Source organism: Amia ocellicauda, chromosome 4, assembly GCF_036373705.1.
Source record: "Amia ocellicauda isolate fAmiCal2 chromosome 4, fAmiCal2.hap1, whole genome shotgun sequence".
In the NCBI taxonomy this organism is placed as follows: domain Eukaryota; kingdom Metazoa; phylum Chordata; class Actinopteri; order Amiiformes; family Amiidae; genus Amia; species Amia ocellicauda.
Window position 1 is genome coordinate 39,866,124 of NC_089853.1, and position 18,727 is coordinate 39,884,850.

General features: G+C 45.7%; 1 protein-coding gene across 1 annotated transcript in view; it reads right to left on the bottom strand.

Annotated features, from left to right (window-relative positions):
• unm_sa1614 (un-named sa1614) overlaps positions 1-18,727 on the bottom strand; it is a 56,745-nt gene that overhangs the window by 32,729 nt on the left and 5,289 nt on the right. Inside the window, exons 2-3 of the mRNA XM_066702158.1 lie at positions 831-903; positions 189-334 (exon numbers count right to left, since the gene is read on the bottom strand). Coding sequence (XP_066558255.1) covers positions 189-334; positions 831-903 — 219 coding nt within the window. The remainder of the gene's footprint in view (positions 1-188; positions 335-830; positions 904-18,727) is intronic.

Below are 18,727 nucleotides of genomic sequence, written 5' to 3' on the forward strand. Positions count from 1 at the left end.
TAATGTTCCCCTTCTTTAGGACACACAAATTGCAGATCCTTTGTTCCAGTCACTCCGGATTTTAATTTGTAACTATCCACTCCTGGCACCCAGTATTAAAGCGAGAATTGATTGATTCGCTCACCCTCACTGACACATACAGACACATACATACACATGACACAAGTCACGCATGTGCTCCTGCTCACCACATTCTTCATTGGTGTGAGCAGCTCTTTGGAATACTCTGCAAACTTGTTGAATGCCGATGCCACATCCTGTTCTCCGTTGTTTTTGAAATTCACAGCCAGCTTCTCCATAGAATTGATGTATGACTCCAGATGTGAGATGTGGTCTAGGGGGAATAAAATGTCACGTTTTAGGTAAAAAAACATTTATTTTCATTTACCTGTAATACCTGTCAGCACGGTGACATAACCCCACTCAGCACGGTGACACAGCCCCACTCGGCCCAGGGATCTCCCAACCATAAAGCTTGTTATTAGTCTCCCATACCAACATCCCCACTGCCCACAGCCTTGTTGGCTGTTGTCAAACTGGAGTTGAACCCGAGCCCAAGTTACATACTCTTCTATACAGTAAACAAAGCTTCAGTTTACTTTATCTTTGCTTGGTTTTCAGATCACATCCGCATTTGAGATTTAAATTATTCTCCAGCTGCTTCCACACACACATACATACCCACACATGCACATCATCTTGTAATAGCTGTACGGCACAATAAAACACCACGGGAGAAGTTGTTGTGTCTCCTGCTATTGTTGAGGCTGCAAGGCTAAACCTGTCAAGCGCCTGAAAAGAGCAGCAGGAAATGATTTTGATGGTTGTACCTTGTCCTGAGGCGTGGTTGGCTTTGGCTGCTTTCTTCATCTTCTGTAGAACCGTCCGGTCCAAGTCCAGTGCCTACAAAACACACACACACAGACAGAGATGTATTTACAGAGATATCCAACTTTGCTTCAGTGATGACATTATTATTCCTTCCTATTTTTCATTTTTAAAGAAGACAGAAATAAAAAACAAACCCCCGCACCCCCACTTCACAAAAAAAGTCTGTACGTCTGCACCCAGGAAAAGAATGGCGATGGTTTATCCCTGTGGCCCTGCAAACAGAAGGTCAGCCGTCTGCCTCTCAACCGGCTGGCTGCACTGCTGGACTGGACTGTGGGCCCAAGGCAGTTCAGTAAAGTGCAGAATTGGCTACGTGATACAAGGGAGGCCAGATTGTTCGCTAGAGTTCCCTCTGTGGTTTGAGGGGAAGAGAAAACCACAAGGAGATAGATATTAATCAAAATTGTTTAAGTCTAACTTAAGGGAAATGTAATGATTATCTAGTCAGATCAAAGAAGAAGCTCGTCCGGGAGATTACACCCCAAACCTGATGCACAGAGTTGCTGACATCACCAAAGAATGTCACAATAGTTCTTCGCAGACTGTAGACAGGTTAAGCGAACTTGGGCCAGTAGGACATGTGATTCAAGTGGGCATCTTCCTTTGAACATCCTTTTCTTGCAGATGCGCAGACCCCTGATCTCTAAAATGTTTTATTTCTATTTGTATTGAATCTGATCTTTTATTTCCTGCATTTCCAGTGTCTCCTTGCCCTCACACTGTCTGTGTTTTTATTGCACATAACTGAAATAACACAAGTCACATTATTTAATTTCCTGTGCATTTAAAACCTTTTTTTTTTTTAGTTCCACAGCATATTGTTGGCTCAGTACTCAATTCTCAATGTTTCTTTGCATCAGGATGCTTAGAGAGGACAAAGCACGTACAAAATTGCTTCTCTGCTGCTACAGTAACTCTACGCATGGTTCCACGTTCTGATTGGATCCTGCAGTGCTGAATTATACCTGAGCAGCAATCGCAATTTGTTTTGTTTTTCTTTTACAGCTCCCACACAGCTGACACCCTTTCATGAACGGCAGGATTTTAAATCCCCAGCAATGATGGGGATTGGGCTGTTTAACAGTTTCCATTCTTATTACAACTTTCCTTTTAGACGCATGGACAGTCCGATTGTTTGGTTACTAGGCAGCAAAACAGAAAGCCACAGCTTTGAAAACCTCAGTTGTTGTCATTATTCGGAAAGGAACATCGCTGCCATTTATTTCTTGTTCCGATTTTTGTTTCTCCTGTGACAGGCTGTGGAGTGGAGGTCAGGGTGATGCACATCAAGGAAGAGAGCAGGACTGTGGGGGGAGGAGAGTGAGAGAGGGGAGGATCTGTACAGGAGCTACAGGGCCAGAAACAGTTCAATTCCCCAGTACAAGTACAGCACAACACAACACAGCACAGCATAGCTAGGGCTAAAAGGGTATCACCCTGCTATTGAAATTAATGTAAAACCCATAGCCAAGAAGAGTACACCTCAGCACACGCACCCCGCACTCCATTACTGGGATTGGGGGCTGGGAACTGGCTAGCTGCAGCAGAATCCATTGCCAACAATTACTTTGTCTTTTGTTTCACAAATACAAAATCTGTGTTCAAAAACTTTTAAAGGGCGGGGTAAACCATACAGGAAGCCAGTGAGATACAAAAATTACAAAATATTACAAAATAAACGGGAAGTGTAAGAGTCTTGAAACTGGCAACATGCCCCTCGGTACACACTGGTGTGTGATATGGGATCCTTATTTGGTTAAGCAAATTAAAGTGGCCTTTCAGTCACTTCCCCACATGCTGAATAACCACCACACAGGAAAAGCCTAAAACCCCCTCAGCTACTTTTATTTTTATTTTTTCAAATGAAACGTCTGTCCCCAGATGTCCCAACCAAGAACAACAGTGCCTCCTCTTCTCCTTCTGCTTCTGCTTGTGTGTTACTCCATCTCCTGCACTTTATAAACAGCAATGTTATAGCTTGAATTGCACCACATTTCAACAGCCTTTCATTTGGTAACAGGGGAATTTACACATGCTGATAGAGACACACTGGTAGACAGACACACACACTGGTAGACGGACAGACACACACAGACACACACAGACACACACACACACACACACACACACACACTGGTAGACTTTCACACTTGTCAAGACACATGCTGCTCTGGACTGGTATATATGTTTTAATGAACAACTCAAATATTGTATTCTTCACTTCTGACATGCAGTGACACCTCATGACCGAGCTGTGCACAAACTGGAGTGAGCAGCATGTGTCTTGACAAGTGTGAAAGTCTACCAGTGTGTGTGTGTGTGTCTGTGTGTGTCTGTCCATCTACCAGTGTGTGTGTCTGTCTACCAGTATAAGACATGCCTGTCTACCTATAAGACATGCTGCCATGTCACACCAGTTCACACTATGAGGCCACGGCACAGGATGGCACTAGACCCTATGAAACACACCCTGAACAGAGGCGGAGTCCCTCCCTCTGTGCCCCAGGGACTTTGGCTAATGTGGCTCTACTGCCCTTCCTTGCCTTTTTGTCCACTTCCTGTGCAAAGCTGTCAGTGTTTACAGCACACTTCGGTTCCTCCCCTCGCTCTAGGACCATAGACATTGCCGGAGGCCAATCAATAGCTGCCTGCAATAAATCAAGCTCTCCAGATGGGCCAGAGAGGAAACCAGCACGATAAAGTGATAGAGATTATCCGGCACACTGTCAGTCTGGCCTGAGGCATCCCAAATTAGATCCTTTTTTCCTCGGCTTTGAAATGTACGACCTGACTGGAATTCAGACAGACGCCCACCCAGATCGAATGTTATTTTACTTCTAGGACGATGCTGTGGCCGGGTGAGGTTAACGGCTGTCTCGGATACAACCTCACACACACACACACACAGGTACACAGACAAGCATGGCCTCATTTATAAAAAAAAAAAAAAAAAAAAGTTTGCCACAGTATTTCCTGGTTTTAAATGTGTTGATCATGTGGTGTGAGCTAAACATGAGATTAAAGAGGAGGGGACGCATGTTTAGCACCGTGCCAACCACTGTACACCCTTGTAAGGGCAATCCCTGTCCCTTTTAATTTTCTCAACAACAACAGAACGGTCTATGAGGAAGCTTTACCAGTGCTGTGAATCTGTACAGTCAGTATACAGCTCAAGCTTTTTTTTTTTTTTTTTTAACCTCTACTCTACAGCTTTCAGCTTCCTGGCACGAAAGGTTCGCTGCCTTTCAGCTGAAGGTATCAGGAAAACAAACAAAATGTGTGATGTTTGTATTTAAAGAGGGGGAAGCAGCAGCACACTTTGAAGGGCTACACTGACGCACAGAACAGCTCTGTATGGGTATAACCTTGGAATGTATAGGAATGCAATATGAATATATCAGGGTATATTATGGCTCTGACCACAGCTGCATCCCACTCAAGATTTCACATAAACAACCCAAACAATTCAGTGCAAGTGTCTTGTTCGTCAGAAGTGCATGCACATTTACATGTTGAGTTTTAAGCTGCAAAATGTTTTTGGCCTCACTTTTGCTTGCAGCGCTGCGTTGTTAAAATTGCCCTCAGCTAGGAAAAACACAAGAACGTCAAAGCTGGCCTGTTCATTAGAGGCAGGCACAGTATCCCTACATCCTTGTTTCACAGGAAGTTAGAAACCAAAGCCACTTAAATCTGACATTCTGACATTCTCCACTGCCCCCTCATTAAAAGAATGTAATCGATTAACTTAATGAAGCGCAACTATCTCTCAGTTGAAGGGCCCAGCAATGAGAGCGAAACAGATTGCTGTCTGGTGCATTTTTAGAATGAAGTGTCATCTAAAAGCCTTTTTTTGGGGGGGGGGGGCAAGAGTGCAATAAACAGGCAAAACTGTATTTATCTTTAAAAAGCTCTGTTTAGAAACATACTTTATTTCCATGTAATATAGACACAGATGGACTGGGCGTCACTTTACTGGGTGATTTAATTGCAGGAGGAGGGAGAGGGAGCATGTCTGGCAGAGAATCCTCTTGGATCCTCTTGGATGTTAGAAGCCCCTCCAGACACTTCCAGAACGTGTGTACTGGGAGCTGGAACCCCACACACAATAGGGATGCGGTTTTCCAACACTCTCACTTTTCTGTGTCACTCTCTCGCCTCTGCCGTCACTCAGAGGGTTTTTATTCACTGATCTGAGCCGACAGGAAAACGGGGTCACTGCAGGTCAGCGCCACTTTACCTGGGGAGGGTAGAATACACCTCTAAAGCCTGATAGCATGAAATACAAAACACCCCAATCTAGATAACTATACTGACTCTCAGTCTGCTCATTAATGTGTTAGTGTAAGGCCCATTGAGTGCATGTTTTACCACAGGCTGAAGCAATGTGCAAGCACTGCCGTACAAGTAAAGCCTGCAAATTCATGTTTATATTTTTAAAGGTGGGCGATTAACACAATATTGTGCCAGGCCTCCTGGGCTCTTCTTAAATTAGATACTTATGTTATCTTTTGAATTGAGGATACTACCCAAAGTGGGAGGAGCCTATGATGTTACCATGGCATCCGTGAATGGACGTTATCTACCAAAGCTGCTATAGGCCACTGTACTCCGTCTCTCAAGCAGTGTTGCCCTGCTCCCTGTTCAGCGTTGTGTTGAAAGATAACCACATAAGCCCCTCCCCCTTTGAGTATGGTCTCTCTCAGATAACCTGGGCTGCATTTGCGACCTAAAGTTTTTTAAGCAACGTTTCAGGCGCTCTTCACGCCACCACACAAAATGGGATAAAATCTACTCATTTCACTGCAGACTTTATTTTATTTGCCTTTTATATCTTCCTGGGCACTTCAAATAAATTATATATATATATATATATATATATATATATATATATATATATCACTCTGGAGTGATTATTTCAGACTGACAAGTCATGTAATCAGGAAGCAATCAGTCATTCGAAGCTGCCGCACAGTTACAAGTAAGAACCAAACCAAGCTTCTAAATAGCCTCTGAAGAACAGGAACTGCAGACTGCAAGCAAGAGCATCCACTTGCATGCTACTGCAATGAAGCCAAGCCAAGCATGCTCACAGCAAATAAACGAACCCTGCTACGGTCACTGCAAGCTGGTGTACTCCCTCTATGCATACACCCAAGAAAGGTTTTTCCCTCAGCTTAAAAGGAAAGAAATCATCATGCAGTGAAAAGTACTTATTTGGAATGTATGCATTTAATTAAATATGATCAATATTGCATAATTTGCCTTCTTTCTCTTTGCAAATCCCTTCACCTTCACTGTGAGGGTGTTGCTCAGATCATGCTTGAATTAAATGTGCTTTCCCATTTTATAAAAAAATGTGTTGCGTCTCTGAACCTCAGAGATGCACTGAAAAGAAAAGTAATGTGTGTGACTAGGGGGGCACAAATCTCCCCCCAGATCATTTTTGGAAGGCATCTTCAAAAACGAGACTCTGCTGGAACTTTTCTTTGTTAAGGATTGAGTCAGGGATCCGCACACACAGACACAGTACAAAGACCTAGAAATGGCTGTAGCTGGTATGTCCTACAAACCGGCCCCATGAGAGAGAGAACTGAGCCTCAGTATGAGCCCTTGTCCTAAGACGGGGGTCCTATCTTTGGTGCTGTATTGAGAAACTGCTCTTGCACAGAAGTTGCAGCTGACCTAATGGGTTCTTATTCTGGGATTGATTATCTGCTCAAAAACAAAAGAGCATGCAGCAAGGAGGCTAAGCCTAAGGCACTTTTTCATGTTTCTCACAGAGACCTGGTAGCCTTATTCCCCTTCCCCCGGTCTCCTCTTCCCCTAAATACTATACAGTGGCCTTCAAGAGGCCCCAGAATCCCTGAACTGGAGATAAATACGGAGGTAAGACCCAGCCATTGGGACAGTGACTCAGGTAGTGTTTGATTCAGGGAATTCCTGCAAGTTAAATGGTAGCTAATTTCGGGTCCTTTTCCTTGCAAACTTCAGGAACAAATACAGATTCAACATTTTTCATCTGAAGGACTGAAGGCCTGAAGCTTTTTACAGGCCCAGCATCACGTTTACAGGAGCGTCGGGCCACGTTGTGGAATACGGAATCAGAACCGTAAAAGAGAAATTGAGCTTGTATCGGATCCCCTGGCACAAAGACTGGGGCTAAATCATGCTTACAGAGGACTCTCTCCCATTCTGTTCAAACAGCGCACTAGGGGTAGGTTCGTGGCTGTCAGCGTTCAAGTTCACACACAAACCACTGAACTTCTGAAGCAGGAAATTCAAGGTCACCCTCAGACACAGCACAGACATCATATTCCCCCATCAAGGTCTACAAGCACAAACATGGTTTTATTTATATATTTATTTTTAAAAGTGCTAAAAATAAACTTTACATAACCAATACATAACTGAATCTTACCCCGGGCTGAAGCTCCATAGCTGTAGAGTGCCGAGTCATGTCAAAGCTGAACAATTGCTGCCCGCTTACAAGCAGGACACACCAGCTAGAGCAGGAGGGGGGCAAGCATCTTCAACTACACTAGAGCACAGTCCTGGTATTTCAGTATTATAAGCGAATAAAGGTTGTGCAGTGTTCAATAAACAACATACTTTTTTGTTGTGGTTTAAAAAATATATATATATATATATATATATATATAGGCTGACATAAATTAGATTAAATTCTCTTCCCAACAGCTGAACGGCTGTTCCCAAGCTGGTAATTAACAATGAATGTTGTACTTAAGGCATCAGAGGAAGGTTGTGCATGGAAGCCCTGAGGACATGCGGTGGAGGGCTGCACAGAATCACAGCAACAGGCCAATCTATACTTCTCCAGGGAAATAAGGTGGAGTTCTGCACGACTGTTACAAAAGCTGGCACATGTGTCTACACACAGGAAGATATATATGCAGGCAGGTAAGCAGAGAAGGTGTGCTGTGTGCTGCAAACTGGAGGAGACTCGTTCAGGCCGTCAAGTGTCAGGAACAGGTCCTGATAAAATCACATCAAGGGCATTTGGGCTCTGGGCTCTGGGCTCAGTCCCAAGGGAAGGACACTGCTGTTATACCCATGAAAAATGTACTTAACTAAGATTTCTCCAGTGAAAACTCAGCTGTGTAAATGGGTAATAATTGTACAAAAAATAATCGAGGTTTAGACATCTTTTTAAAACCTTTTTCTTTATCATCAGTATTCTGGATTTGCATTCTTTGCATTTTGCCTGTTTTCCAGCTCTGTTTTTGGGTGTGGGAGTTGGTTGCAACTCATGAAACCATCAGAGACGGCTCCAGCAAAGGGCTGTTGAGCTGAACTTCACTGGAAGGGACTTCAGGCCAGGCCAGGGTCCAGTGGCAGCGGGCATTTCTGGATGTGACTTTCACTGAAGTGCCTCAGTAATGTATTATTATTGAGCTTGCAATTTCAGCATGAAAGATACCAAGGAGTTTAGTGCTTAGATATGACTGAGAAAATCAGCCTCAGGAGAATAAAGATCTAGACAGAGACAGACACACACACACACAGGGACATATTTTCAATCCAATAAGTCAAACCCCCAAATTGCTTCCTTTGTGTTCTTCAGCTTGAAATTCAAAAATCAACTTCCCTTGCAATCTTGGTTTCCATGGAAACATCTTCCTGTTTCTCCTATCAAGATCTCTCCCTCTCTCGCCCTCTCTATCATAGACCCACACACTGACACAGCACATTTAGCAACTTCTGATGAGAAAAAGGGAAAGGAGAGAAGATGAGTTTGCTCTGCGCAACGGAGCTTGAGAACATAGGCAGTTAATATCCTCATTAGATAAACCCTGGGGCAGAGATATAATAAAACACAAACAACACACACAAACACAGAAACACTCACTCACATGCAGACACACACACACTGACTCAGACCTGCACCAAAGCATTTCTCCCATTATATATGCTGAGTGACTTGTCCATAATGATGTATATTTGTATATTGTGTGTGTGTGTGTGTGTGTGTGTGTGTGTGTGTGTGTGTCTGAGAAAGCTTGACTGATATCCAACAATAAAAGCATTTTTGCCGTGGTGAATACTGTGTGAAACTGCCTAAGTTATAGTAGTTCATTTCTGTATTCTTCCACACTAATGATGCAATGCTTTTTCCATTGAAATTTAATGGACTCTGCTCACCCTTGGCTATGCTACGCAGCAATGCATATGCACCAGGGTAATGACAGCAGCGGTGGGACACATGGCCAACACAGTACATCACTTCAATACTATCCAGGCCATCTCACTGGCCTGCCCTCTCCGGGACATCTCTCCCACACAATCCTGTCCGATTCCAAGTGAAGCGGCCAGCCTCCTAATGTAGATCACACTACAGTTTTGGAGGGGGTGGGGTGACATGTGTTGAGGAGTCCTGCAGTGGGGAGTTGTGTTGGTTCCCACACTCTGGGGTGTTTATCTAGTGACGTGAGTCTGTGCCTCTCTCTCCTGCGGGGTTGCTGCCGCCTCCCTGAGTCTCACGCCCTCTGGCTGCTCAAACTGCCCCAGAGCCTCTCTCCACACTACCATGGAGCAAACTGGGTGAACAACAGCTCAGGAACACAGCAGACATGTTGACACAAGGTGTGATTGTGTGGTAATACAGCTTGCTCCCGGCACCTGGCCAGAAGAGCTTAGACTGCAGGTCTCTGAAGGGAAGTCAGTGCAGTAAAACGGAGTGGTTTATTTACAGATGTACAACCAACACATTTACATATGGTGTCACTTTTATATTTTGAATCTTGTATGTTCCGTTTTTATTTTTTGGCAGCTAAACGCAGGATTATTTTACTAGAAAACATAAACATGCATCTAATATGCCACGTAAGAATCACGTCACTCGTGTCCCTATCCTGCCACACTGCATTCGTCACCATTACAAGGCCCTAATCCTTATTGTATCACTTAAATTCATTTAAAGGCACAATTTTGCTAAAAGACTCAAAATAATGCTGTTCAAACAACCCAAATGTTGCCCTTAGAGCACTCCTACCACTATCTATATCCCTAATTAAAACTTATCTTGGGCAAAGCAGGAGCTGGAGTGTCGCACACAATGTCATGATCAGAGTGTGGATCTGAGGCATGAAATGCGGCTCTTCAGAAGGAGACGTTGCAGGTGCAGTGCGGCCACCTCCTTGTGAGCCCAGAGGACCGGCATTCCTACACAGAGCTCCAGAACGCCCAGGACTCAGCACGCAACAAAGAACGGGCCGCTCCAGAGACAGTGCCGGCAACCTCGGCGCGTTAAAATGCAAAGTGGAACCAGGTGGCAATTCTCAGCTCTGGGAGTGCACGTCGAGCCTCTAATGAGCAGAGGCAGGAGGAAATTATTTGTATGATATTGCCATGGAATGCAGAATATTAGACGGCCCACAGACAGGCAGACACACCATTAGCATGAGGGCCGCTGGAGAGAGAAAGCAATCAATTTCAAAATCAATATGCATTTCTTTTTATATATATATTCATATACACACACACACACACACACACACACACAAACGCATATATCATTTTTTTGCTGTGATCTATGAGAACCCATTGCCAGATCATATTTAGCATTGTTCTTTCTTGCATCATTCTGCTTCTACACCGAGAAATATACAAATAGATAATTACATCTATAGAATAGAATTACATCTGCATTGTTCATCTCTGCTTACAGAAGGTAGGCTAAATGACAGCAGGAAGAAACACACAGGGAGTGTGGGAGGGGTGTCCACTTCTCCTCCTCCTGACACCAGATGACGTGAAACCTATTCTACCCTGAAACCCTTCGCCTGGAGAGACTGAGGCCGACCGCCCACATGAGCCGTGCACACCTGTGGCCGAGCTGAGATCCAAGCCACACCACCAACATCGTTTTACCTACATTACACTATATACACAACAATATAACAATACAACCTGGGCAGCATGAAATGACACGCTGGGGGAAGAGCACAAAGGACAGGACGATGGCCCACCAGAGGAGCAGCGTATGCTTGTTAAATGGGGGCACGTATGAATATTTCATTGAGTCAAATCATCAAACAACCTATCCCTCAGCCCTCAGGGCGGGCACACAATCCATTAGACTAGGACCTGGTTTGCAGCGTTGCCTCGAGGCTGCCTCCGATTCCACGGCTCCCTAAACCCCCAAGGGTCACAGGAGGTTCAGAGAGAGAGAGGGAGTGGCCCGTCTGGGATGGTCCAGTTAACAAACAGATCCCACACCGGACTGGGCCTGCCTCCGGCCTCTCTGCAGCAGGGGCAGCGAAGGTTCAGACCCACTCGCTTTCCTCACAGCGCCCCGGGGACATCTTGCTAACGACAGCCGTCCACCATGGGAGGAGCCCAGAGTCTGAGTGCAGTGGTGGCCGATGCTCGGGACAGCAGAACAACTGCCTGTTTGGAGGGGTGGAGCCTCCGGCCGAGGTCCCGCAGTCTGAGAGCAAGAGCAGGCCAGCATTGATCGCATCTTTAAAATAATGATAATAATAATAATAATCTTCAAAACGAATGATTCATAACTCACAGTCACAGCCTCTCACAGGGAACAGAAACGTAAATAAAGGGACTGTGCACTTGTTTTTATGTGACTGCCACCTTTAATGGATCACAAAACCAGCTATTGGAGCTCTGAGCAAAGCTAAATGATATCCCTTCAAAGCAGACAGGTGTCCCTGACTTACTCTCCCAGCGCGCACAGCACTGCCGGGTCTTATTGCTCTGCACAGCAAGTTTCAGCTCATTAAGTCAGATCCGCTTACTATCAATGCGAGAAATGAAATAAAAAGTCTGTGAACAGCTACCGATGTCGAGGGTTTGATTCATGAGCGCACTTACACCTTCTACCCTATTAGTCAGAGCGAACAACTATATGCTTAATGACTGCGGCGCCTCATGGTGCCAAAAGAGCAGAAATCTCTCTCTTATGTTACTCTAATAACACTGTGTCCTGGATTGGTTCCCTTCTCAAGGCACAATCTTCTTCTTCGTAAGCTGGAGCGCACTGCATGTGAGGGAAACAGAGGAGGCTGTATATGGTTTGGTACCTCACACTCTTGCCAGTGAACTCCTTCTGTAAGCAAAGATACAATTAAAATACTACATAATTAGATGAAAGGGGTTTTTGTTATAAGAACGCTAATGTCTTGGTGAAAATACCCTGGTGGGGAAAAAAAACAAAACAGTACACCTTTGAAATAGGCTCAGGGCTCAAACAGGAAAAACTGGCTAGGCCATGTGCTTGCCAGGTAAGTGAGTGATAGGTATTGTCCTCTCCTGTAGAGTATCCTGATATCTGATGGCCGAGGAGGAGCTTTGCAATGCAGTTGACTGAGGACACACACACACATAGGCATGCATACACACACACACACAGACATATACCCATTTTTTTTTCATGTACAGATAATTCTACAGACGATAGAGAGAGTGGGTCAGAATAGGATCTCCGGCTTAACATCTGTGCACTCGATTAAACTCCTGTCATCGTCACTAAGGTAACCAAGGAGATGGAGAAGATGTGACTGAGAGGTAGAGCGGTCAGGATGCAGAGTTAACGCACCCTCACACTTTCCCACTCTCACACACTCCCCCCCCGCCCCCGCCCCCGGGTGTTGCCTGATTATTGAACCCATGAACTGTTCGCCCCGTCTTGCCTTTCCCCAGGGCTCTGTGGTAATTGCGGTTACCTGCTGCTCTGGCCTTTCCAATTCCTTTCACCAGCATGGGGTGGCAAGACGCCCGTCCCAAGGCACTCCAGGCACTGACACGGCATCCGTCGCTCCATGTCTTTCTCTGTTTTTTTTATGCTGCTTAACATGTGCCATTTCTAAAGCAGTAAAACGCCTTTAAAAACAGGCTGGAGGGGCAAAGCAGAAGGAAGAAGAGCAGAGGAGATGCAGATAGACTGTGACTATGAAGTCTGGAGCCCACTTTAAGGAATACCCCCCATACACACATACACCCTCCCCTGGTCAACAGAAAAAATAACACTGCAGGCTGTTTAGAAATGAATTATTAGTTGAGTTCATGCTCTACAGAAGCACGGCCACCACAAACGCATGGTTAAAGCAGATGAGCCTGTGAAACTACTCTGCTCTCAGTAATAAGGAGGACGGGCAGAGAGCTGTGAGGCAGACGGGCTGCAGCGAGATGGGAGATTAGCCGCGGTCTGAAGTAGTGTCGAAATGTTCAGGCAGTCTGTGGCTGAAGTAAAAAATGATCATGTTTGTGTTGGCTTTGTATTGCTCGCTCATTCTGGCTGTTGCACAAATTAGATGAAGTAGGGGGGGTGGATCAGCACGGGCATCATTTTAATCTCTTAAGAACTGGCTTACATCGCCAAAAATCAAAAAACCACGTGAAGAGTGGTAGTCTGCTTAGCAACACAATAAAAAAGAAAACCAGGTAGGTGCATTTGCGACCACGAGTGCGAGTGTTTTGCTCTGAATTGCCTCGATATTGTTTCGTCAACATCTCACCCCCCTCCCAGGACAGCATTAAGGAAAAAAAATAACGCTTTTTGACAGGAAAAAATATTCTAGTTAAGTGAGCTTCAAATCATCCCCCCATTTAGTAAATTCTCCCATATGTCACATCTGAAATGCAATCTGTACGATCTGAGGACGCACACAGTTGCGGGGGAGATGTTGGGGTGGGGGAGTAACGGGAGGCAGACAGCCTGATAGGCAGCCCTTCTCTCTATTTTATCTCTATTAGGTTTTGGTGAAATTCAAACTAAACAAAGACTTGTTCCATTGTTGTGTTACACTTCCCTCCCTCCCTCCCACACACACACACACACACACACACACACACACACAAACACAAATATACAAAATACTACTCCACCGTAGATGCACAAATAAAACAAAAACATTTATTGAAGGATTTGTGTCTCTATACTACATCTTAGGCAGCCAGGCCTTCTCTGCACAGTTACAGGAAGGGGGCAGTGTGGCTACAACACCGAACCTGTACTGCCCTCCTCCACACCTGCTGCTGCAGAAACCTGAGCGGATGACTGAGACACAGCCCAGCTGCCCTGCCTGCCAGAGACCATGCATCCCATCTCACCTTTCTCTTACACTGAGTAACCCCCACCTCCTGCCCCCCACACATGGAGAGGGGCCCCAAGAGCACCTTGAACTAGGAAACATTGAATTGCAGTGCTAAACTCAGACTGCAGGTCGGTACAAATCAATACACACCACACAGCACCTGTAGCAGCCTGGTCACTGCACAGGGTGGATGCTGGAGAGAGACAGGGCTTATTCACAGCAGTGTTTAATCTCCTACAGCTTAGAAAAGTAAAAAAGGAAAAGAAAAACTCTCTCTGGTTTGAGCCAATGAAATTATTTATATATATATATATATATATATATATATATATATATATATATATATATATATGTGTGTATGTCTGTGTGTGCGCGTGTGTGTTTTTAAATCGTAAGTCTGAGATTTCCTTATGTGTTACATCAGTTATTCTTAAGATCATATTAACTCCATCCGAAGCCTGTGCATGCAATCGTTAAAATCAAATTAGAAATTATGGAAATCAAGTGTATGTAAGTATGCCTATATATAGTCCATAATAAACCATGTAAGCATGACTAACACAGATGTATTTTATTACGTAACAAATTCACTTGGAGTCTAAGGAGAAATATGACGAGGTTACGCAGTCATCCTAAATTCCTCAGTATGCACTGTTAACACTTTTTGAATCACACATCATAATTAATGGACATTAACATCTGTATATATCTTTTTTCCAGTTCAGTAGCGCTTCCCTGTGATCAACAGTTTAACAGATTTCCGGTTACATAATTTGCAGATTTCCCCAGATAACGCGTTCATATGTCCAGTCACTCGGAAGCCAGGCAGCGGTTTCAAATTGCTATGTTCCCGCACTGGCCTTTCTACTTTCAACCCTCCAGCAGAGACACCCCCAGGTACACACTGCCAGGGTACGCTGGCTGCCCCTTGCTTGAAAACAACCTCTGATGCTTTAACAAGGGTCATCTTTGACTTCACGACTGAACAAGGGAGATCAATACCCCAAAAGAAGCAGGGAGACTTCTCAGGGCCTCCCTCTCGTTTGTTATGAACTCCAGCCTTGGCTGTCTTTTAAGGATGTGCAGGTGGTGTTTGTTTGTCTGTTTTGCTAGAACTCCAAAAGGAGGCAGTGTAACACTCTGCCCATGCGCAGATACGTTCCTCTCAGCAGGCCTGTGAGAGGAGATCTGTGTTCCTCATCAACCTCCGCTGTAATGTCCAAGAGGCTGAACACTTTGGGGTGCAGAGAGCCAGGGCTGCGGGCCCCAGCTCCTACTGTTCCTGTTCTGAAAACACGTTTAATCAGAGTTTTGAGCCTGTATAGCCCAGCACTTAAGGGGAACATGGGAGTCTTAGGAGATCCAGAACATGGTGTAAAGTTTGTTTCCGCCCTCTCTTCGAAGTCTAAACTCGTGTAAAGCCCTTCTGATGTTGTTTTTCTGTTAAGTCATACAGCTAATGGACGTGAAGTGGAACTAAAAATGTCAGCTGAGAAGAGTGCCCCGAAGGAGGCTGACTCCAGCAGAGATTCCTCCCCACCACCACCATCAATCTCAGGCAGAGGGACATGGTGTCGCAGCGTCAGACGGGCATGTCTGCAGTGCCCATGTGACAAACCAAAAGAAGGAAGTCAGTCAGAGGCTTTGACAGCTCACTGTGGTGCCCTTGAGTGAAGCACCTCTTCATCACAGCCACGTGGCCAACACTGTGCTGCTGTAGACCGCCTGGGAGATGAGCACTCCCTGCACTGTCGCAACTACAGGGAATGAGCTGGTTAGCCTTTGCAAAGATCCCAGGTTATATCGGTGAACCGCCAATACTGATTTATTCATGCCCCCTACACCCCACCCCCATACCCGCCAGACAGCATGAAAAGAAACAGGGCTAAAATATCTCAAGTCTCGCTCATGGTCACAAGCTGCAAAAGTCTCTGTCTTCCTCGAGGCATTATTGCAGCTTGAGTCACATCCACACTGATTCACACCGTCTCTGGGGGGGCTGGACAGAGGCACTTGGCTCCTATACAACAGCTCATAGGACATGTGGGGAGCACACAACAGGAGCAAGGGGCCACAATGGTCACAACAGTCATGGAATAGCCCTCGACTATCTCAGCCACTTCCACTGAACCAAGATGTTAATTTCTCAAAAAAGGGTGTTGAATTCACACGGAATCTAGACGGGAAAGCCCCTCTGCTGTCAGAGTGCTGCCACAATGTGTTCAATAGCGCCTACAACATATCATCCCAGCAAGCTATCCACATTTTGAATGTGTCAATAACCTATAAAATAAATGTTTAAAAAAACTGGAAAAAATCACTGATTATAGCAAACAGGACTTTGCAGCTAGCAGCCTCCTCTGAAACAGGCTTGGTGTAATTAATTAAGTTCCATCATTAGAGCCCAGTGTTTGAGAAGGATGGGGAAAAGGAAAATTGATGAGCCGTTTACAGCACAGTATTGCTTTTATTCTGCCATTATCTATCTCACATTCAGCACTGGATTAATTACATGGGGTGGCTACTGTTCTTGTCGTCCTCAAATTCCAGCTATTTCTGTGATGTGCATTTTACATTTCTTTTATTCTGTATCGTGCTCTTTCGAAACAAACAAACACAAACGCATATCTGGCTTCTGCATCTCTGCCACTGCTCAATCAAATCAGCCTGCTTTTTTTTTTTTTTTTAATCAGTACATCTCTGCCGCTGTTGTGCTCCTCTGACAACATCCATTTCCACTGACACTGTCTTTTCATTGCCTGTGCAAATGAGCTCTGGGGATGTGTGATCTTCTGAAGAAGCTGGTGATGGATGAGACGGGCAGAGAAGCAAGCCTACCTTCCCAAAGCTTCAGGGGATTGCTAGGTACAGTACAGTGCCGAGAGTCAGCATGCACAGGCTGTGACCCCTGTGTACGTCCAGAGAGCTGAGGTCAGGCAGATGTGAGAGAAGGGTTGTGTATGATGTCCATAATGACAAACCAGAGCCCTGCCATATCATAATGAGCAGCCTGGACCTGGTAACATTCAATGACAACTGTGACACAACACCAATCTCTGAAACAGAGCCAAACCTCCCATCGCTGATTTAGAATCTCTGGCGGAAGGCTGCTTTCAGTATGGAAATCATGCCAAGGTGCTCATTTTCATATGTCAGGGCCCTGTGCATTCACTGCTGCTGCAGCGTGGTGGAGCTCCTGCCTGGACCCACTGGGTGTCTTTTCTAGGACGCCAGCGGCAGACGTGAGAACACTGGTTTAACAGGAACAGCAGCGGCAGAGATAGTGATCTCTTCAACCGCGGGAGGCTTTTGTTTGTTTTTTTGTCTCTATCTTTAACCACGTGTCTTTGGTGTCATGCGACTTTTAGAGATCCCTCTTTTCATCCCCCTTCCGATGCAGTAACGTCGGTCCTCCAGGGCAGCAGCTCAGGAGGCCGTTCCTCCCCAGGGAGGGCTCAGCAGCTGGATTTGTATCAATTAGTCCCAGTCCACGCTAATCTAATGTGCCATTGAGCACTGCAGCCCCGCTGGCTGACACAGAGAGGCCAACATCAGCCAGCGCCCACGGGCAGGAGAGCGGCCTACAGTGGCTACACAGACCCATATCACATCCGTTTCTTTCTTGCTTTCTCTCCGCACAGCCAGGCGTGTAATGGGCTGCGCGTGCAATTTGCTGGGTTTATCCAGGCCTGGTCATTTCCATGGTTACGCTGGTAACACTGCTCCTCCCGCGCGCTGCTGCACCCCGGTTCCACGCGCTGACCTTTGACCCACGCTCGCCAGACGCAAAACTGCGCAGAGCAGCATCACGCACAACCGCACCACACTGCACAACAAAGAACAGCTGGCATCAGGCAAACGATATAGCCAAAATGCGTTGTGCCCCCCACCATTAAAAAAACAACAACGATGCATTGGGAACGGGGGTGTTTAATCGTATGAGGTTTTTTATATTCACAATCCCTTTGTCTCCGGTTATTTGTATGTATTAATGTAGCCTATTTGTTGCAACAATGGCTAGATGGTGCATGTTTTTATCGCCACGGTTTGCACTGTTAGGTGCGGGGATGGGTGTAATTTCACCGGCGCAGGAGCGGGTTATTCAAGGACATCCCTCCTCGTACGTAGCATGCGTGTTAATGCTCGCGGTTCGAGCAGGCAGCCCGAGTCACACGCACAGGCGCAGTAACAGGTCGAGCTGTTTCCTCCTCGCGACAGCGAAGCACGAGCACGAGCACGAGCCCCTCGCGCCGCAGGACATGCCTGTCACCTTTACTACACATGCCTGTCACCTTTACTACACATGCATGTCACCTTTACTACACATGCCTGTCACCTTTACTACACATGCCTGTCACCTTTACTACACATGCATGTCACCTTTACTACACATGCCTGTCACCTTTACTACACATGCCTGTCACCTTTACTACACATGCCTGTCACGACAACCCCTCACAACCGAACTGCAAGAAAGTTGCATATGGCATAACAAGCACACGGACCGCCACAGAAAATGCAGTCCCTAGCCTTTGCAACCCTGCTCGACGCAGAGACAGATCACCTGGTGCAGACTGTGAAAGCTAAAGACGAGTAATTATGAGCAGGGCGAAAGCCGAAATCTTGGTGGGATATTGGAATACGTTAAAAAGAGCGCAGGGGGCACATAAACGAATACAGCCACAACAGCAACGCCAGAATCAGAAATGTAGCTTCCAGGTGCTGCCGTCTCCATCTGCGCATCGCGGAAAACACGGCTACTGCGT